At 41.3% G+C, this 21,911-nt stretch overlaps 1 protein-coding gene across 3 annotated transcripts; it reads right to left on the bottom strand.

Moving 5' to 3' along the window:
* Positions 1-498: 498 nt before the first annotated feature.
* LOC119648187 (N-acetylgalactosaminyltransferase 6-like) lies at positions 499-19,958 on the bottom strand. Of its 3 annotated transcripts, none has more exons than XM_038049775.1 (5): positions 19,286-19,958; positions 2,363-2,791; positions 1,540-2,305; positions 842-1,479; positions 499-804 (listed from the first exon to the last, which is right to left on the bottom strand). In XM_038049775.1, the coding sequence occupies exons 2-5, from the start codon at positions 2,767-2,769 to the stop codon at positions 789-791; spliced, it is 1,827 nt and encodes a 608-aa protein (XP_037905703.1). In that variant the 5' UTR covers positions 2,770-2,791; positions 19,286-19,958; the 3' UTR covers positions 499-788. The 3 variants fall into 3 exon arrangements, with proteins under 3 accessions (XP_037905703.1, XP_037905702.1, XP_037905701.1); XM_038049774.1 differs by having other exon boundaries at positions 499-1,479; positions 19,286-19,602; positions 19,729-19,958; XM_038049773.1 differs by having other exon boundaries at positions 499-1,479.
* Between the last annotated feature and the right edge of the window lie 1,953 nt (positions 19,959-21,911).

Below are 21,911 nucleotides of genomic sequence, written 5' to 3'. Positions count from 1 at the left end.
TAAAGGCTACCAAAATTTAAATTTGAAATCACCCGGGGTGAAAATGCAAAATGCGGCCGCTGCTTTTGTCCATTTTCGACAACTGTTCGTTAATAAGAATTTCCACCTACCAGCTCCTCTCCACTTTTCTCCCTTTGCTGAGTCGCTTTTTATCGCAAAGGTAAACCCATTTATATCAAGTCTTCTGCAAAATTGCCAACCAGTTCGTTTCCGAAGTACACTGTAAACCGATCAATCAATCATTCACTCGTGGAATGTGAAGTTCTCCGGCTAGTCAGATACTATTGCTCCTGCGCTAAAATTCGGCATTTGCCGAGATTGTGATAACTCGGAAATTATAATCGTTGGCGCAACAATCCATATTGAATCAGGGCCTTGAAGTGTGTTAGAGCAGTTCATTCAAGACCGTAACGATACACTCTAGTAACACACTGTAGGAGGCAATGTGGTCAGCATTGGGTTTACCGTATGCAAGGTTAAAATAAAAACGCAAACCTCTCACATTAACTTTCTAGTTTAATATTATCACATATAAAGATATGGTACGTAGGTAAATCAAATAATTGCACAATAAAATATAAAGAAAAATAGTAAATAAAGTTCTCTCTACAACTACACGTCAAATAATCAATTGAAGGCACACATTTCTGGCATTGGATAATTATACGATGGAATGCAGTGAACGGAGTTCTGTGAAAAATCACTTTAATCACTTAAATAGAAAGTCTATTTTCACTTGAAACTTTTATCATAAAAAATATTAAGTACAAAAATGTTTACGGTAAATGCTAAGATCCCCCACCACTACAGACCCTCCTCCTCGGACACTTGATGTTTATTAATTTTCAGCTCAGCCAGAGCAGTCCTGTTAACATGTCCAAACGACCATTTCATTTTCAAGTTTGCCGGATCACAGCGATTCACGTAAACTTTATGGTTTTTAAGATCCGCCTCTAAACAACTTTTACCCGAACCGTGCACTAACCACTTATTTTCCACATCGTATTGCCAAAGTTGATTGCCGCCTTGCAAATGACACTCATAAAGAACAACAGGAGCATTTCGGTAGGATTCAGACACATCCAGACAATCTGCTTTCATTTTTAAGCGCAGATCTTTATGCCAACTCAAGGCCCAATATTGATTGCTCTGCGGATACACTAAATCACTCGCGCAAGGATAAAGTCCCACCTCTTGACGATGACCGACGTTTAAGGTATCAATACATAAGTTGTTGGAAGTATCGCTACGTATAGCACCAGAAGCATAGTCTGGCGGCTCGATTGGTGGGTATTTCTTGGGCAGGTCGAACGCAATTTCCTCCATAAACCATTTGAACGATTTACATTGCAATTTTTCTCGCAAAGCTTTCTGTTTCGTTAAGTCGCCGGCATCTAGTTTCGCATATCGGTTGGGCTCCCGCATATATAAGTACTCCTTATACTCATCCATCCAAACTTCAGCCACTCGTTTGTAGTTCTAAAGAACGAGAAGGGTTTTGAGAAAAAAGAAACTATTTTGTGGCATATTCAATGTTACCTTATGCAAAAAGTCGTTTGTTCTTGGATTACTCAAATGTCCACCTGGACCTCGATATATATGGCCAACTCTTGAGCAAGGAGCATCTAACATTTCACCTCCACACATCCAAATTTTAAAGCTCAATTCGTACTGTTCGCCTCCCCAGATATCCAGCCCTTCGTCGTAGCCCCCGAGTTCCCAGAAGAAGTCCCGTCCAATTGCAAACAATCCACCTGCCATTATTGGGCTTCTGAAGGGTTTTGTCTTATCCTCTAGATCTTCCTTCAGTAACGGGAGACGTTTATAATAGAAGCGCCAGTCGAACGCCCCACGAGCTCCCTCATCTTGTGATCTATATTCGAATGTATTGTAAGCAATAACATCGATGAAAGGACAAACGCATGCTCTCGGATTTCTTGCGATGGGATCGATGAGAGGCGGGAGCCAATTGTAGTTAGGTTCAACGTGCGAATCGAAGAAAATTAAAATATCAGCAGTCGCCACTTTAGCGCCGGCCAATCGTGCCACGATAAGGCCTGATCTCTCGGGTAATCGTACTATTCGTGTTTTCGGAACATATTGCGAAACGTATTTCTCCAGTTTCTCGCCTAGAAATTCCTTTGTGCTGGCGTCATCAACGAGAATGATTTCTTTGAGCAATTCAGGTGGTGTGCGGTTTAATATTGCGAAGCATGAGCGCAGCAAAGGACTCCAATGTTCATCATAGAAAGGAATGACAATACTAACCTGAGGCAATTTACTCAAATATTTCTTATGTATACATCTGAAAGTAAAATTCTCTGTAGTCCGGGACCCTTATATGAATTCATTTCAAAGTTACCCTGGATTCCGGATGTCGGGGACAGATCTATTCAGCGAAATCTGATCACTCAGCATTGCATTGTACCCATTTGCTCTGAACATGGTGCGTTCTTTTTCCTTGTCTGGATTCACGAGTTCGGCGGGTTGGCCTTGTTCACCAAGGCCCTTCCGAGCCAATGCCTTTTGATATGCTTCTTCGTCATGCCAGTCTTTAAGATCGTTCGGATCAAATTCAAACTTTTTAGGATGTCTGTTGAACACTTGAGCAGCAAATTGAGGCAGATTAACTAAGTTTTGACTTCGATAAAAGTCTGGATTTGTGAAATCTGGCCCAGCTATCCATTTTGATGTGAAGAGAATGATCGTTAATAAGGCAAATACTGCTATGGCTGATTTCACACAACAAAGACGACTTCTTCTCCGCATTTTCAGGAATATTTATCAATATCTGAAATTATAAAGACTTAATGAGCGAGAGTTCTATCTTCGGAAAAGAAGGAAATGTCATACAAAGAACCAGACCTACAATCTGGACCGTTTTCGTAGCGCCTTCACGTCTTTACTAAGTCCATTTTTCTATATTATTTCTAGGTTCAATTTTCCAAAATTACCGTTCACGTATACTAATCTTAAATTAAAGATATTGAACACGAAACTGTTAAAATGGCGTATCAAAGTCAGAACAAAAAATGTTCAAGTGATGACGAATCAAGGTAGAAACCCTTCAGACGTTATCTCGCGAACCAAAAAAAGGGTGGCTGCAGAGTCACCCGGAGAGATAACAGGCCATGCGGGCGTATACGGACTCGGGGTCTGTAGACAAATCGACTGCCACCGCGATAAGATGCAAAAGGTCCACGCACTACCCGTGGTTGACGAGGTGCCAAGTGACAAATCAGACCAGCTACAGTAGAAGGTAACATGGGTGGTTGGTACTTTGCCTTCGGGAGGTAGATCACAGTTTATATCCGCCTCGCGAAAAGTACGATCTGGTAGTAGGCCTTCACGAGCTCCAGACTGGATTCAGTACAGACCCTCCTGGAAGTACACCACCCGGGAGAACGGGTAAGAGGAGTGGCAGGGGGGAGTTGACGGTTCTTGCAACCCCTTCAACACGCAAGTACTGCAAGGGGAACTGGAACACTGCGAAAGCTGTTGTTATCCATGAAAAGGTGAGAGCTTCCATATTGTCCTTTGAACATTTCAAAGCACCTGGCATGGATGGCATCTATCCGACAATGCTAAAGGAGGGTATGGAGCACTTAGAGCGACTTCTAAAAAATATTTTTCGAGGATGTTTTGGTCTGGGCTACATGCCTTCCTCTTGGCAAAAGGTTAAGATATTCCTCATACCGAAACCTGAGAAAGATGAATGTTCTAATCTAGAAAACTTGAGACAGATCAGCTTGACTTCATTTTTGCTGAAAGGTTTGGAGAGACTGGTGGAGTGTCACATTCGTGGAAACGTACTTAGGTCGCACCCACTTAATGAAAACCAACATGCTTACCAGCGTGGAAAGTCCTGTGGGTCTGCTCTTCATTCTTTGGTCACAAAGATAGAGGATGCAACTTTGAATGCTGAGTACGCGATGGGTGTGTTCGTGGACATTGAAGGGACTTTTGACTGTGACTCTTTTCAAAAACTTTGTGATGCCGCCAGAGAGCATAGTGTTCATGATGCTATAATTAAGTGAATCCATGCTATGCTAACGCAGAGATTACTGTGCGCTGAGGCGGGTGTCGACCGCTATCTGACTGCAGCAACGAAGTGATCCCCCCAAGGTGGTATACTTTCGGCACTTCTGTGGTGTATGCTGATCGACTCACTACTATGCGAACTGCAAAATTTGTCAATACACGCTCAAGCTCATGCTGATCTTGGCACGGTGTGTAGGAATATACAACGTGCCGTTGATTTGATAGACAATTGGTGCCTCAGTCATGGTCTTTCAGTTAATCCAAATAAAACCGCAATGGTATTACTCACAAAAAGGAGAAAACTGGATGGACTTTGCCTCCCTGAGATGAGGGGTATTACCCTTCAGCTCTCCGAAGAAGTGAAATATCTGGGAGTCATTCTTCTTTGGAATAAACATGCAAAGGTAAAGATGAAACGAGCTTTCACAGCGTATGGGCTGTGCAGATGGACCTTTGCCTCGACATGGGGACTCAGGCCTTATGTGGTAATGTCGATGTTCCGTAGGGTGATTGGTTAAGGCGGGACAAAAAGGTTTTCACCGTAAACTAGCCACACTGCAAAAAACTGTGTGTCTGGGTATCACTGGTGCCATGAGCACGACATCCGGCCCAACTCTGAATGCACTGCTCAATTTGCAGCCCCTGGATATATTTATTCAAAGCACTGCAATGAGAGCAGCTCATAGACTAATTTCATTAGATCTATGGGGAAACAACGGATGCGGGGGCACAGAGCATTGGAAGAGTCACGGTGAGGACTGAATCCAGTTCTTACAATGCCTTCCGATTCTGGTGTACCCATACATCTATTTGGTAGAAGATATGAAGTCACCCTGAAGCGTAGAGAGAACTGGGAAGTCCCAAAGGAATGCGTGGCGAGATATATGGAAGTCTTCCGACACCGATGGCTTAAAAACAGAAGAGAGTTCTGGAGCCGGAGTCTACCTCTCGAATAAAAACGAGTCGGGTTTTCCTTTAGGACAATATGCAAACTGGGTGATTGACGAGCGGTTGAAGGGCAGGCGCATTGCAATCTGCAGTGATAGCCAAGCTGCATTGAAGGCGTTGAGTAGTCCCCTCTAGATTCAATACAGCGGAACTATTCTGGGCACCTGGTCACTGTAGCGTAGAGGGAAATGAAATCTCGGATGCTTTAGTGAAAGAGGGGTCAATCTCCCCTATGCCGGGACCGGAACCACCAATTGGAGTGTCAGTAGCATTGACTAAGTCTGTTTTCAAAAAACTGGGAACAAGCTTCCACAATGACAGGTGGCAGAGCCTAAATGTTGCTCGACGCACCAAACTTTTCCTGCCAGAACCGAACATGCGTACCACAGAATTTATCCTGTCGAAAAGCAGAAGGACCTGCAGGTGTATTGTGGGCATTCTGACAGGCCATAAATCACTAGCTGGGCATATGTTCAGAATAGGAATTACTCAAGATTATACTTGTCCCCCCTTTTCGTCATCATCAAATCACAGGCTATAAACTTGCTCTCAGGCGCTGATACCCTCAGATCTCAAGATCACAAATCAGGTTCCTTTTCATTATTTTGTAAGTACTAAACGAAAATTTAACATTTAAATCCTCGAAAGCTGTAGCTTCTCCCCCACCACACACACACACAGGCCTTCAGTACCCTCGTCAAGTACCAGTTCATGCTGATATCACCGAAAGTTCGTGGTAAGGCAACTAAATGTACCAGCCCCTGCATTTTTTTCCACAAAAAAAGATTAGCTAGCAACGATTTATGAAAATTAAATTAAGGGGTCATCCCACGTGAAGGCCGTTTTTTTTGTGAAGAACTGGATGAAGATACAAATACGAATTTTTCACTATATTTTTATTAAAATCTTGAGCATGCCCAATAGTTTAGTTCATTATTAAAATACAGAGCAACTTATACACCCATCTCCAAAAAAAGGTTTTCTGCCGCCACGCTAGAGGGCGCTTTGATAATCTTAAAGAAAAAACATAAACGGCATTTTAACGTGCGGACTCAACAGTTCGCAAACTATAATTATTAAATAATATTAAAAATTAAAGTTTTAGTGCGTTGTTAAACTTCTTCTTGTAAAGTTTGGTGTTTTTTCATGGCTTCTTTAATGAATAAAAAAAGTATCGAATGAATCGCAATTGTCCTAATTTGCGGACCGTAGAAATATGTTCTGAATAAGTAGTGAAAATTTCAAAGCATTTCGTTGAATAGATTTTGGGCTATGGTGGCAGCAGATTTTCAACATCCAGTTTCGATAAAAATGCATTTAAAAAATAGAATGCGATTTTTAGCCATAAAACCTTAACTGACCATTAATCTGCTATACCTAATCCATAAACCTTAGGTTTCTTCAAGAAACACATGTAGAGCATTCAAACGTCATTCAGGCCGATAAATACGCGCCTTATTGCGACGATCGACATAAATCTGGCATGTGACTTATCACCTGTTTAACACTATAATTTCCGAACAACACCAAATATCAAAAAATCACTTTTCCCATATATTCTACACTATATCTAGATACAATTGATGCCCAAAAAAAAAATCCGATTCCACGAATCCGACACACGAGATGACCCCCTTAAGAAAGAACAGAAAAAATATGTAATCATGGCATCTTATTGAATATCTAAAAACTAAAAGAAAACTTGGAATTAAAAGCCTTACCAGATTTACATATGAATACATATTACATATAAAGTAGTATCATGAATAGAAGTTACATTGTTTTGTCCTAACCCTTCCCAGGAAGACGTCAGTCTACCCGATTATTTAGCCCCCCTTCCCCGTCTATCCCACGTGTGTTAGTTTTCTTTATGAGTTTGTCCTCTCCCTTATTAGGCCGTTTGGTAACTTATTTCCTTTTGTGAAGAAATTTTCGATGGTATCAATCCGCCTCGAGACTACACATAAGAGTAGTCTACCCCGGGTGGGTTTAGTTTTTTTTTGTATTGAGTCTAGGCGCATGAATAAAATCTCTGCGTCCTGACAGGGAGACGATATTTGCAAATCGAGAACCCCGGCTATCACCTCGCCAAACTGCTAGCATGCGGATTTAATCCAGCACGCGCCGTCCGGTTCCATATATTATCTCGCCCAATCGGTGTTCACGACTGGCAAGCCTGTTAGGGGAGTTTGGTTGGCTGACAGCCTCGATCACCGTGTTGGTGCCAAAGCGCCGTACTCTGACAAGTACTCTTAAGTAACATGGCAAGGAACGTTGAACTTTAAAGCTGGATGCGGTAGTACTAATTAAATCAAATATGGCATGGCAGGAAGATGATTCTTATAACCCAAACTAAAGACAGGGTGCAAAGTGCACTATATTATCGAAGAAGAACATCATCAGCTACTAAAGAAACTATAAATGAAGGGATATGGGAGGACAACTACGCTGATCAAGGTCAGACTGTGCCCGACCTGTTATGCAAATCAGAATGACAAAAGCAACAACACTCTAGATAACGCAAACAGTATCCATTCGACAAGAAAGAAGTTTTAAACTAAAGAAAATAAAGTACTTCCTGGGCAAATGATAAGCACTTAGATATGATCAGAACGATTGGAAACGACATGATAGATAATTACATCCATTTTTAGTTCTAATTAGTACTTAATGATCATTAATCGAATGTTTATTTGATATTAAAGATAATTTATCATTAAGTGAAAATTGGCAGCAATGTCAATAACATGTAACTTTAATGCAAGCTAATTTGATACGAAGCTGTAGTCGTAAAATCTAAAAAATTAAGTGCGGTAATAAATTCATTTATAGACAATACACATGCATACATGCATATATTATTTTTTTAGTCTAGTATTGTTCTGGTTTTTCACAACGCATCATTCTAGTTCCGAACAAGTGCAAAATTTTCAGTATAATTTATTGTGTTCAGTTGGAAGTGGTTAGGGCTTCACTTCATTAAACCCAGTTAAATTAAAGTTGTCGGAAACCTAATGTGTGTGAAGAGCTACGAAACATCTTTAACAGAAAACCTCAATTTAGCAAAACCCCTCAAAGGTTTACAGATTCACTGCAAGGACAGAACTACTCGAAAAAAACTCTCCATTTCAAATCAACAGAAATTTTACACGGAGCTGATATTACTTGCTCGAGATCTAAACCTTTAAAAGGCATGGGTTGTCTACAGTTTAAAAGTGCAAAGCGGAAACTCTGAATGGTTCGAACTATATATACTATTTTAGTAGTGACATATTTGTAAATTCATTTCTGAAGTAATATTATTAGGAACTCTGACAATATAGGTACGATCGTTACATGCTTTCTTAGAACAACTTACATAAGACAGATAAGCGTAACCTTATCTCTAACAATTAGAACAGAACAAGCTCTGGCGGAGGTAATGCTCTACTTGTCGAAGTGAATTTCATTTCTTTTTTATCTTTTATAAAAACATATGGAAAATGTGCATTTAGTTGCTTATTTTATACCATCTTTCTTTAGTAGAAGTTTTATTAGAATTACATTCAAAAGCAGACAACACTTTCAACCCACATGTTGTAAAGTTTAGAATAATCGACGTCGACGAGGAACGGGCTTCTAAAATTAAATTTAATACAATAAACATGATCCCCAAGAATTGCTACGACAGAAGCTCTCATCAACGAAAGATCACGTCTAAAACAAACATTTTCACCCTGAGGATTTTAACATGCATCACTTCAAATACATCTCAGCAAAAACCAGAAATTCCGCGCTTTTATAATAAAATCAATAAAATTCTAGCTTTTAATACACTTTCTTCCCCAGAGGCCAATTGCTGAGCGGAGGAAGAGATCTACATCGATCTTGCTCAATAACTCACTCAAAATACTACTATCCTTAATTTAGAGCATTGTTTTAAAGTTACTTTTCAGCCTCCAAAAGACATCAAACCCGTTTATAACAGAAAACAAAAGTTCCTTTCCAATGATGAGATTTTAAACTGGACTTGATGCTCACAATCCTTTGAATCGGATATATGTTGGTATAGAGATGACGCTGCTTGCCTTCAATTATATCATGGATTAAATAGACCCTTTAAAAGTTCGAGCTTTGTTTTGAAAGCATCATCGCGTTCGTTCGACAGTAAAAGTTTCTTTCAAACAATTGTACTACTTGCACAGAGAAAAGTTACTCTCATCAGAGATTTCCCCGCCTACCGGAATATTCCGGATTCGTTTATGTATCGCAGGATTCCTGTTAGTGAATGTGATACGAACCGCTGCAGTTGCACCAAAAATCTGATGTCTAATGCGTCCACAGTCCAAGAAAAGTTTGTTGTGTTTAGCAGCATTGAAGCTCTGCCATCTGCCATTATCGCACGTTTCTTCTCAGTATTTGATAGCAGCATTAGCCAATGCTACTGTCACCCCAGTTGCTGCCCTCAGCCTGATAGATCATTGCATATTGTCCAAAGGAAAAAGGCCACTTCTTTTTTTTTCGAGAGGTAAACGCTTGCACCAGAACTCTGTTCAGTTTTTGAGCCATTGGTGTAGAGAACCAGTATATCTTGCCACCTATTCTTCGTCATAAATTTCTCTACATTTTCAAATAACTTCGTATCTTCTACCAAACAATTGAATGGGGACCCGAGAATCAAAAGGTATTGTGAGAATTGTTCATTACCTCTTCCAATGCTCTATGCCTCACACCTCCATTGTTTCTCCCTAAATCTAATCGAATTACTCTATGACCCGCTCTCATTGCAGTGCTCTGAACAAACAAAAACCTAAGATCTGCAAATTGAGTAATGCATTTAGAAATAGGCGGGATGTCATGCTCAAAGCATCGGTAATATCCAGACCCACACTTCTTTGCAGTGTGGCTAGCCCATGGGCTGTGAGAGCTTGTTTCATCTATTTAGAATAACTCCCATATATTTTACTCCTTCGGGGAGTTGAATGACTGAACACCTTTTTGTAAACAATACCATTGCGGTTTTATTTGGATTTACTGAAAGTCCGTGCCTAAGGCACCAACTATCAATCAAATCAACGGCGCATTGTGTATTTCTACACACCGTTTCGAGATCTCAACCAACTAGAACAGTCTCGTTATCCGCATAAACTCGAGAGTGTATTGGCAGATTTTGCAGTTCGCATAGTAGTGAGTCGATTAACATGCTCTACAGAGGTGGCGATAACAAACCTCCGTGAGGGCTGCCTTTCGTCGCTTCCGTTGTTAGTAGCGATCAACACCCACTTCAGCCCACAGCAATGTCTGCGTTAGCATACCATAGATTCACTTAATTAAAGTTTCATGAACACCATGCTTTCTAGCGGCATCACAGAGCTTTTGGAGAGGTGCACAGTCAAACACCACTTCAATGTTCGCGTACTAGCCTTTCAGAGTTGCTTCGTTTACTTTAGAAACTAAAAAGTGAAGAGGATTTTCCGAGTTGGTAAACGTGTTGGTTTCCATTTATGGGTGCGACGTTAGCGCTTTCTCGCGAATATAACGCTCAACCAATCTCTCCAGACATTTAAGCGAAAATGATCTCAAGCTGATTTGTCTGAAGCTCTTTGGATTTAGATAGTTACCTTTTCCAGGCTTGGGTATGACGATTACCTTAACCTTCTGGCAAGGGATGAGCACGTAGTCCAGAGAAAGGTATTTTCGAAAATTATTTCTTAGAAGTTTCTCTAAGGACTCTAGAACCTCCTTAAACATTGCTGTTTAGATGACATCCATACCAGGTGCTTTGAAGTGATCAAAGGACTGTATAGCAGCTCTCGCCTTTTTATTGGTAACAACCGCTCTCGCTGTGCTCCAATTCCCTTTGCAACAATTTCGTGTTGAAATTTTTGCAGAAACCTCCAATTCTCTACCTTCCAATTTTTGTCACCTATTCTTCCGGGTGATATACTTCCAAGAGAGTCTGTACAGACTCAACTTTGAAATTTGTTACGATGAGAGTCTAGCGTTGCATTACCTTGGAACCAACACGGTCGCCAAGGGTGTCAACCAACCAAACTCGCCTGCCAGGTTTGCCAGTCGTGAATATCGACTGCGCGAGATAATATGTGGAACCCGCCGGCACGAGCTTAAGCTAACCCGAATGCTACCAGTTCGGCAAGATGTGGTCTCTTGGTTTTCACATATTATCTCCCTGTCAGCACACAGACATTTAATCATTCTTGAGAGTTCAGCCGAACGCAGCAGACGTCCTTGGACAGCAGCAGAGGTAAAAGTTTTTTGAGAATTTATAAATTACAAGATTTTTTCTTTTTTCAGCAGTGATTATCTTTTATGTACCCTTTAGTGATAAGCGTGGATAGTGATAAGTTTTTGTGGGTAGAAAGTAGTTTTTGTTTTTTGAAAAATTTTCAGCAGAAATCGCTATGGAGACGAGGGCCCAGAAAGCCCCAGAGGTCCGATTAATATCGGACCAATCCCAGGAGAAACTAATCGCCAGTCTGCAACGCAGTCTGGATGAAATCAATAAACAGCTAGCCGCTGCGAAAATGGAGATAGAGGAACAGCGGAAGCAGAACGAGGGTCTGACAGCCCTCATTAAAAGTTTGCAGGAGTCAATAGACCTGCAGAACAGGGAAAAAAAAGAAAACGGCAAGCGTTTGAGAATCGAGAGTCCACAAGTGTCGGACTCGGAAAGCAACTCGTCATCGGAAGAGGAAATGTCCACCGACAACACGGACAACACCGCCACCGAGGAGGAGGAATATGTAGACTTTCCACCTCTGCCGCCACCGAAACCAGTGCCAACTCTTCCGCCCATTTTTTTTAAAAAAACTGTAGTGAAGTCGCCGGAAAAGGCAAAGCCTTCAGGACAAGAAAGTCCTAAGGCTAAAGAAGCCGAAAAGGGCACGGTACCCGTGATCTTAAGGCAGCCATCAAAATGGCCAGCCATTGAGAAGGAATTGCGGAAAAAGAAAATTAATATCCTTCACGCGAGGAGGATTCACCTGGGAGTGAGAATAACCCCAGAGCAGCCGAGCGACCATCGGAAGATCACTAAATTCTTTAGAGAAAGTGGAATTCAATTCCACACATATCTTCTCCCAGAAGAGAAGAACATAAATATTATAATCCGGGGGCTCGAGGGTATAGCGCCCGAAGATGTAAAGGAAGACCTTGAGGATCAGGGCTTCCATCCCATAGAGTGCTTCTTCATAAAAATGAAGAACGGGCCCTCCAGACTACTGAAGGTGTTAATGCCGAAAAACGAAACCGGCATATACAATGTAAAATCGATCTGCCACCTGATCGTGAAAATCGAGTCCCAAAAGCCGAGGACTTCCCAATCGCAGTGCCATAACTGTCAGCAGTTTGGACACTCTGCAAATAACTGTTTCGCAGACGCACGTTGCGTTAAATGCGAGGGATCGCACCACTTTTCCAAATGCGAGAGGAAGCAGGAGCAGAAGGCAACCTGCACCAACTGCAAAGGAGATCATCCAGCCAGCTACGGCGGATGTCCCAAAAACCCTAAAAACATTAAAAAAACCTTCGCCCAGATGGCGAAATCGAATTCTTCTCCACAGGTATCACAACCAATCAATAAGCCGACAGGAAAAACTCCAACAGCACCAAAAACTCCCTCTTCCTCAGCGAACCCGAAGCCTGTGCAAATGGATCAAGTGCTGAGCAGCATGCAAGCACAGATACAAAACATGATGGAGTCAATGATGACTAAAATGATCCAAAACCTGTTTAGCTCTCAGTTCCCTCTAGGCAACCCAACTAAGATCCACCATGGTAAGCATTAAGCTTAACATTATCACATGGAACGCAAATTCCGTAAAAGGAAAAATGGGAGAATTGAAAGAATTCCTTTACGAGGCAGAAGTAGATATACTACTCATCCAGGAAACGTTCCTCAAACCAACAGACCCACTTAAAGTACCCAACTACAACATATATAGAAACGACCGACTTACTGGCCGTGGAGGAGGAACCGCAGTCCTCATTAAGAGAAGCATCCAGCATCACCGCCTGGAAACACCACTCATCACTGGAATGGAAGCGACAGTCATAGAGGCAAGGACAGGACCAGCTGATATAAAAATCATATCAGCCTACCGTCCTCCATCAGCAGATAATTTTTCAGAGGACCTTCAACTGCTACTCAACGGGGACAGACCGACTTTTCTCGCCGGGGATCTGAATGCGCGTCATCGAGACTGGGGAGCAACCCGAAACAACAAAGCGGGGAGAGATCTGCTCGCTTTCCTAAACGGAAACGAAGCAACTATTCACGCACCAGAGGAACCAACACATTATGGACGCAGCACAACCGGCACCATAATCGATGTGGCTATTACAAAGAATTACAGCAACCACATCACAATCAACGTGTTGGACGACCTCTCGTCGGACCACAAACCGGTGTTATTTTCAATATACAACATGTATATTGAAAATCCACCGAAAATGATAAAAACCACCAACTGGGACACCTACCGCCATATTCTAAGACAATACACCACAACCTCAAAACTAGAAACTTCGGAGCAGATAGAGATAGAGATTAAAAACCTAACCGCCCAACTAACTTCAGCCAAGCAGGAGAGCTCAACGGAGAGAGAAGTAAACGACCAACAATACTTCCGGCTCCCAAGAAATATTAAAGATAGAATAAGGGAGAGAAATCGCATCAGAAAAAGAGGAAGAATGACAGGAGATCCCAACCTGAAAAGAGAAGCGAATCGGCTCACTAATGTTATCAGAGATGACATTGACCGATTCAGAAACGAACAGTGGGAATACTTTATCCAAAATCTTGAGCCGGGAAGCAACAACTTCTGGCGGCTCAGCAAATATTTTAAAAGAGGCTCGAGAAGGCAAATGCCTACAATTCATGGTCCCAATGGCCTTGAATTTTATAAAGAGGGAAAGGCCGAAGCGTTCGCGGACTCACTCGAACTCCAGTTCAGGGAGAACACCGCATCGGACGACGAATCTGAAGAAGAGTACGAGTCAGAAACAGAGACACAAGATGACTCAACACAAAGAGAAGACTGGGAACTGCAAACAGATCAGGTGGAAGTCCAAACCATCATTCATGGACTAAGCAGCAAAAAAGCCCCAGGATGGGATATGCTTACAAACGAATGCATCAAGAATGCACCGAATAACATCGCCGAATCAATCACTGCAGTAATAAATGCAGTACTCCGTCTTAGAACATATCCAAAAGCATGGAAAAAATCCATCATCATCCTTCTGCCGAAACCGGGAAAGAACCCAACCTTCCCACAGAACTGGAGACCCATCAGCCTACTTCCAACAATTGGAAAAATTGCAGAAAGGGTAATACGGAGCAGACTGCAGGATCAACTCAACGAGCTCAACATCATCCCAGAGGAACAATACGGATTCCAACGAGATCATTCATGCGAACTTCAACTGGCCAGAGTAGTCCAGCACATTCGCAGTGGTTTGAATAAGCGGAAATCGACCGGACTATTAATGTTCGATATATCGAAAGCTTTCGATAAAGTCTGGCACGCAGGGCTCGTAGCCAAACTAAAGAAATTTAAAATTTCTGATTCTATGATAAGACTGATCCAATCCTTTATTGCAGATCGAAGTTTTAGGGTGGCACTGGAGGGGCACCATTCAACGGAAAAAAGAATTGAGGCAGGAGTACCCCAAGGATCGCCGCTTTCCCCGCTGTTATACACAGTATACACGGCGGACATTCCAAGAAAATTTAACCGCTTCACAGGGATCTCCTTATTCGCGGACGACACATGCCTCTTCCACACATCGAAACAGGCACGCCTCATCACTAGCAATCTTCAGAAGGCAACCAACACAATGTTGGAATACTTCAAAAAGTGGAAGATAAAAATAAACCCGGAGAAGACCCAGGCAATCTTCATCACAAGAAAGAGAGAACAGAAACCGGGAAAAATCCAAATCGAAAATCAGCCCATCGATTGGAAACCAACCGCGAAATATTTAGGACTGACTTTCGACAGCAGACTAAATTGGAGAAAACACATAAAGTTGAAAAGAGATGCATGCACAGGTACCCTGAAATCCCTTTACCCTTTAATTAGATCTAAGAAACTAAACATTAAGAATCGTCTTTTAATTTATAAACAATTAATTCGCCCATCTCTGCTATACGGGAGCAGTATTTTCTACCAAACATGTAAGACATATAAAAAGCAACTGCAAATATGTCAGAATATAGCTATAAGAAAAATTTTCAATGTCCCGCATTATATAAGAAACCTAGATATACATAGCGATCTAAGATTAGAAACCATAGATAAGTACATTAAAGATAAAGCCCTGAAATTGTTCCAAAAAATTGATTCACATAAGAATAAAACTTTAAATATCTTAAAAACAGACAAAAAGAAAAAAGAAACTTATCCTAGCTTAAGGGCATTAGTATTATAAGAATGTAGAGTATTTTAAGGTAATTAGTATTACAAAGTAATATTGTTAATATTTTTAGTTAAGATAAAATTAGTTAAGTAAAAGTTAGTTAAGGAAAAAATTATTATTATTAGTATTGTAAGTAATTTATAACTAGTATAAGATATAAGTTTTATAACGTTGTTGAAAAAAAAAAAAAAAAAAAAAAAAAAAAAAAAAAAAAAAAGAGGAACAATAACCAACCAGAGTAAAGATGGACAACAATGTCCACAGCGAAAAGGGGAGCAAAGGTGTCGAACACCAGCTCCAGATTCATCACAGTTCCAAGACATTTAATCACGTCCTTTGACTCAGGAGTCAACAAAATAAAACCCACCCGGGGTAAACTACTCTAATAGAGACGTGGAGCCTCGAGGCGGAGTGATACCACCGATGATTTCAATCGCAAAGGAGAGGATAGGACGAACTCACAAAAACCTAACGCGCAAGGAATGTACGGGGAAGGATCAGCTCTGAGCCGATTCGAAGAGAGATGATATGGTAGCCCTGTGGCGGCCCATTCTAACCTAATAGTTCGCCCCCTGCCGCTTTAAACATAATGGGGGGAACTGACGCCCTCCTGGGGAAGTTAGAGCACAAACAACTTAATTAATTCATTTCATTTCATTCATTTCAAAGTGATTTGTTTTGTAACAATAACCGAAATAATATAAAATTAAATTGAAAATAAACGAACACTAAACAAATAACTCAACTAAACCTCCACATTATATGCTTTGTTCGATTTCACTGATATTTTTCTTAACTGTTATCATTTTGAAATATTTCATTTTAATCATATATCCATTTTCTTAAGATATTTGTATCTGTTTATGTTTTCTCCACACAATTAATAAAATAAACTCGTCAAGCTTGCATCTAATTTTCTTCTCGCTAATTTTAAATAGTTATTCAGAATTCTCCTCGAAATTTCTAATCTTCTTGTTATAAATTAAATGCGGTCCATAATTAAATGTTTCATTAACAACTTTTTCCTTTTTAATAGTTTTGGTGCTGTAAATAGGAAATTTTATTTTATTTTCATTTAAGTTTAATTTTTATATTTATACTTTAATATTTTTTCGGTATATAATGTATTTGCTCTTATATTTCTTTTGTTCAAAAGCAAGCTTTAGGACTCACCATTAATAACATTGATCACGAATCCCGATTTCAACTAAAAATGTCAATATTGAGCCTTTTAAGGGGTTTTCTATCGCTAGCAGTTCAACATGATCTAGTTTCTTGGTTTGTGAAAAATAACTAAAAAAATGAACGTAATTTATATTCACTTTGTATTGAGCATATATCTACACAGCCTGTAGCATATATATACACATTTGCATATATTTAACTTCAATATCCAAAAGGAAATACCGGGTGACCGACCTTTGTGCAATTCCGGTCTCTAGTTTGCGTTTGTATTTTCCGCTGCATGCAATCAAATATTTCACGACCTGCAGGAACTGCCCACATCAACTGCCATTGAAGCCCAGGATCTCAAGCAGACTTTGTTTCTTATCTGCCATTCTCTTACGCTTTTACGATAACTTTCACATGTTTTGCAAATTCACTCTGGACATGGTTGTTCCATTGACGCGACCGCTCTTCTGCTTTTTCAGAAACCAAGTTCGCTAGCCATGTAGAGCGGCAAAGCAGAGGAAGGCAGCCACGACGACAAATTTCCCTTCCATGTCTGAAGCCAGCAGATTCAAATTTGAAATTTCAAAGTGGAATATCCAAACCTTGAAAGCGGCCAGAAAAATTATATCGACGTAACAAATGCGTGAAACACATATTCGGTATTCTAAGAAAGTCCAACCTTGCCGACTCATCCTTTTTAAGGACTCTGTACAGCCCGGAATTCTTCCTTTCTCCTTCCAGTTCCTCAGAGTATGCTCTGAAGGAGAATGTTTACAAACGTCTCATATTCAAGCTGTGAGTTCTGGAAGTTTAACCAGTCTTCATTCTTATTGCAATCGTAGTCGTCTGATTGATTCCCTAAGATTTTGTAGTTCCCGATTCCACCATGGAACCGTTTTACCGCTTTGGCCTTAAGAAATAGGACAAGCCTCTTCAAAGCACTCTAATAGTGCTCAATTCAGAGTTTCTAATTGATCTTCTATCGCCGAAGGTGTCCCTAGCCACCTAGGGAGCTCCACGTTGTTACCCAGAAGTTCATTGCAATTTGTCCGATCCGTTTTACATTATAGACTGTTTTACATTATAGACTGTTCGCCTGGAATAGTCTGATCAAATGCTAAGTAACGGTGATCTTACATTCGGAATCATCAGACCAGCTGGTGATAAAATGAAACAGCTTCTCTCTTCTAGGATTGCATTTACTACTGCCCCAGCAAATATGCTGAGCGTTCGCAGCACAGCCGATTAAGAGTTCAACGCCACTTGATTCTGCCTACACTACCAGATCCCTTAGTTCTTCCGTCGTTGGAGAACAAAAAGAATCGTAGGGTAAGTAAGCGAAGGTAACTATGACGTTTTTTCTCTCGCCATTCAACGGTCCCGAGGATTTCTCATTGAAGAAGATCCTAGTCCCCTTTGTCCAATCCTGGCTTGCTGCCAGCAGATAAAAAGAGGTTTTGGCATGCTGTAGGTTAATTGGGCTAACCACTATATTTGTAGATATAAATGTAGTCTAATATGAAAACCGCAGCTAACTGAAGAGTATGCTGCGTCCAATAAGGATCTTATCGGGATTACCACTTTGTTCTCACCTTCCACTTTCTTGCGTTTGATTTCCCTGGATATCGCAACGGTTGGTGGTGTAGGAACGCCCATGTCCTCATTCCCAAGAAACTCTGCCTTGTTTTACAGTGCCTTCTATGGTCATAACTAGGATCCTGCCCAAGTTCACGGTGTCCGGGCTGCAAAGATCTGTTTCCAGATACCGGTATAAGGCCAGTTCCGTCCACGTCACCAGCTTTCCTTTCTTCCGCTTTTACTGCTAGAGGCGGAAGAAAAGATTCTGACAGGCAGGGCTCAACTTGTAGCCCCCTCACCTTTGCGGCTGAAGTTTCTTTCTGCTCTCCCCTTTACCAGCTCGACAATTATAAGCGACGTGAAAATCACGTACCATGTCCAGGAGTTCAGTCAAAATTCTCTCTGTCAATTAAGCTTGATATCAGATATATTTGTAAACGGTCTCACTTCAATTAAGCGAAACATTAAAGTGACCTCGCAACGATCTGAAAGACACAGGTTAGCGCCTCCACGAAAACCAACTGTGGCAAGTCGTCGATCTATGCGTGAAATTTGGACGCATTGCATCGAACTTAGGTCCATTGAAAGAGAGGAAGAAGGAGAGTATCCCCGAGCCTGAAGTTTACTCGTGGACCTCGAAGTAGCACTTCAAGAAATTTAGATTGATTGTGGAATTTCGATGGTAACACGCACAATTTTCACTAAGGTCTCGAATTTTCTCCCTACGACGCTACACTCTATCTGCAAAACAATTTCAAAAGTGCGTTCCACTTAGTAAACTTAGTAAAAAAGGTTCAAATTCTTCGTCAAAGGTTTTACCAAAACAGTTAAGAATACTTGCTATGCAAATAAGGTCAGTTTTCGTAAAATTCCGCGCGAACGTTTTAACGCTGTTGAGGTGCTAGTTCTTAATTTCTATTTGCTATTGAGCATTTTATTGGAGGAAGTGATTTGAGAAATCAAAATTCTCCGTTCTTATCGATTCGCTACTATCTCGGCATAAAATTTAAAAATTCGAACGCGATTAGATAGGAATGCACCCAACTAGACGTGAAAGCGCTAGGGAGTAGGAAGACCGTGTTCTTTATCAAGGGTCTGGAAATCTATTGTGTAATATACTCACCTTGTGCGCAACAAGTGACAGGACACTGGCTATGAGAGGACTCAACGTGAAAGATGAATTGGAATCCGCCCTCCAACACACAATGCGAATCTTGGAAAGATGATTTGGCACTGAAGAAAAGCCTCATCGGCAAATGTACATAGCAAGCATTCGAATGCTTCACAATTGAGTAAATAATACCAGCGACGCTACTCACTCGAAGCTGTTGGAACAGGAAGTAAAAACCTCGGAATCAGCACCGAGTAACGTCTTACACACAATGCATTCAAAATTCGCTCAAGTATCGCGTACAACCAAACATTCCGCTCAATTGGTTCCTGCAAAGAATTGGAACCTAACTAATCTGAACGTCCCATGTTATTTTCCCTCGACTCTATCTACACTTTCTTATCGTCTTCCTGCTCTGTGTAGCTTTTATCTGAAAATGTTCCGCTAATATTCACCAGAGTTCTTCGCTTCGCGTTTATTAACCACCTGGACGAACTCTTGCCCTTGAGTTGGAAGAAAGAAATGGCTGAAATGGAGCTGATTGCCGGTTAGACTATTTGTGCGTTTTGTCCCCGGTACCGGGACTTGGAAGGTGGCGATCAACACGTAAGTTCGGCGGGTTTACGCAGCCCCACAGGTAAAATAACACAAACTGCCACAAGTGACAATTCAACGGGCATGTCAACGAGACGATTCGGATGATGTTGCCAGCCGTGTCGGACTTAGACGCATGGACAATGTTGTGTCTAGTTATGAATGAGTGACGGTTACGGGAAGCGGAAGTAAAGTAAGCTACAAGTATCTTATCTTAGGACTGTAGAGCTACGAATAAAGCAGTTGCCTCCGCTGAATTTTTTTGAAAGCAGTTCAACGATATTGAAATGGATTTGTAAAGACTGATATGAATAAGAATTTAGAAGATAGAAGAGCTGAAAAAGGACTCGACAATAGTGTAGGTGAAAATAATTAAATCGAGAATTGGGTAGTAAGGCAACTATAATGGTATGGATGTGCACTTCTAATTCTAATTCGCGCTTGAAAGTCGTGGCAGACCTCAGCTTTTCGAGTCCATTATAGATCGTTGTTTTGTTTTGGCGGTCAAAGGCTAGTATAGGTCCTAGGGAAACGTAGGGCAAATTCCGAAATATAAGCCTGATTAGCCCCAACAGAGGAGACTGCAGAGTCAGAGAAGGATACCGTCTACGAGGCATACAATTATGACATCAAAATCATACTTGAAGATTTCAACAGTCAAGTAGGGATGGATCCCGTATTCAGTCGATAAGTCAGCTCCTATAGCTTATATAAAACCGCCAATGATAACGGACTACGGATGATTCAGTTAGCAGTGTCTCAGGCAATGGTTATTGGAAGTACCTGATTTGCGCGAAAAGCGTTCCACAAACATACGTAGGCCTTTCCAGACGACCAAGTGACCATGTGTTAATTGAACGCCACCACCTCTCAACATTGATAAATATCAGCACATATAGGAGGGCCAATATAGATTCCAGTCACTATCTCGTTGGCATTGTGCTCCGGGCTGGAATTAAAACACCCCCTGACAATCAGATGAGTGTGAATACCGAAGCCATCCACAACATGGCTCTCTGAAACACCTATAAGGGGGAAATAGATGCCGCAATAAATGCAGCTAACAGAAGTCCTGGAAATGAAGCATCGACAAATGATCTTCACAGCGTCCTGAAAAACGTTATCATTGATACGACCACAAACATACTACGATTGGTTCGACGATGAATGTAAGCTCACAACCAAACTGAAAAATGTTGCATATCGCAGAGATCTATTATGAACTCCATCGAATGGAGAAGCGACTTCTTAGTCATAAAAAGGGAGCCTGCGGGTACCAGCAGGTCTGTGACCTCGAGAAGTATAGGGAGCAACCGCACCAGGCGCAGAAATTTTACCAACAAGTCAGCAGGATGATTCCTTATACACCTCGATGCTCATCTTACCGAGACAAAGAGGGAAAACTGATTTGTGGCGGAACGGACATATCGGAACGATGGATTGAGTATTTTCATGAACTGCTGAACAATCAGAACATCGGTGAGGTGGAGGTTCCGCCAACTAAAGACGACATACAAATGTTGCCACCACCACGCATGGAAGAAACAGTCCCTGCAATTTATCTGCTTAAAAATCAGAAATCGCCAGGAGCAGGTGGAATTACAAACGAACTGGTTAGATATGGAGGCGACCAAATACATCAAGTGGTTTATTAACTAACACTCAAGGTGGAAGGCTGGCAGCGAAGCACTATCTATCCCATACATAAAAAGGGAGATATCACCCAGTATAGCAATTATAGAGGTATTACGTTACTGAGTACCATCTATAAGATATTCATAGCCAGGGTAAAACTGTACACGGTCATGAGAGAATTTGGTATCCCGACGAAATTGATATGACTGATTGGCCTGACCCTAACCAATGTGCAAGGCCAGATAAAAGCAGCAGGATTACTCTCGGGAGATAGAGCCAAATGGCGAAACCGCTCACGAGGAGCCGGCCTCACTTGTGAACGGAACAAAGGCTGAAGAAAAAAAGATTACTCTCGAGACCATTCACCATCAATAACGGTCTAAGACAAGAGGATGCCCTACCATGCGTC

This window comes from Hermetia illucens, chromosome 2, assembly GCF_905115235.1.
Source record: "Hermetia illucens chromosome 2, iHerIll2.2.curated.20191125, whole genome shotgun sequence".
In the NCBI taxonomy this organism is placed as follows: Eukaryota; Metazoa; Arthropoda; class Insecta; order Diptera; family Stratiomyidae; genus Hermetia; species Hermetia illucens.
The sequence above is the reverse complement of the archived record's forward strand: the minus strand, read 5'-3'. Positions and strand labels throughout refer to the sequence as shown.

Bases quoted from the DNA above. Each gene is read 5' to 3' on its own strand.
- LOC119648187 (XM_038049773.1), bottom strand. From the start codon at position 2,769: ATGCGGAGAAGAAGTCGTCTTTGTTGTGTGAAATCAGCCATAGCAGTA. The intron at 2,306-2,362 runs GTAACTTTGAAA...TTTTACTTTCAG, and splicing joins CCCGACATCCGGAATCCAGG to ATGTATACATAAGAAATATT. The intron at 1,480-1,539 runs GTAACATTGAAT...CTCGTTCTTTAG, and splicing joins CAAACGACTTTTTGCATAAG to AACTACAAACGAGTGGCTGA.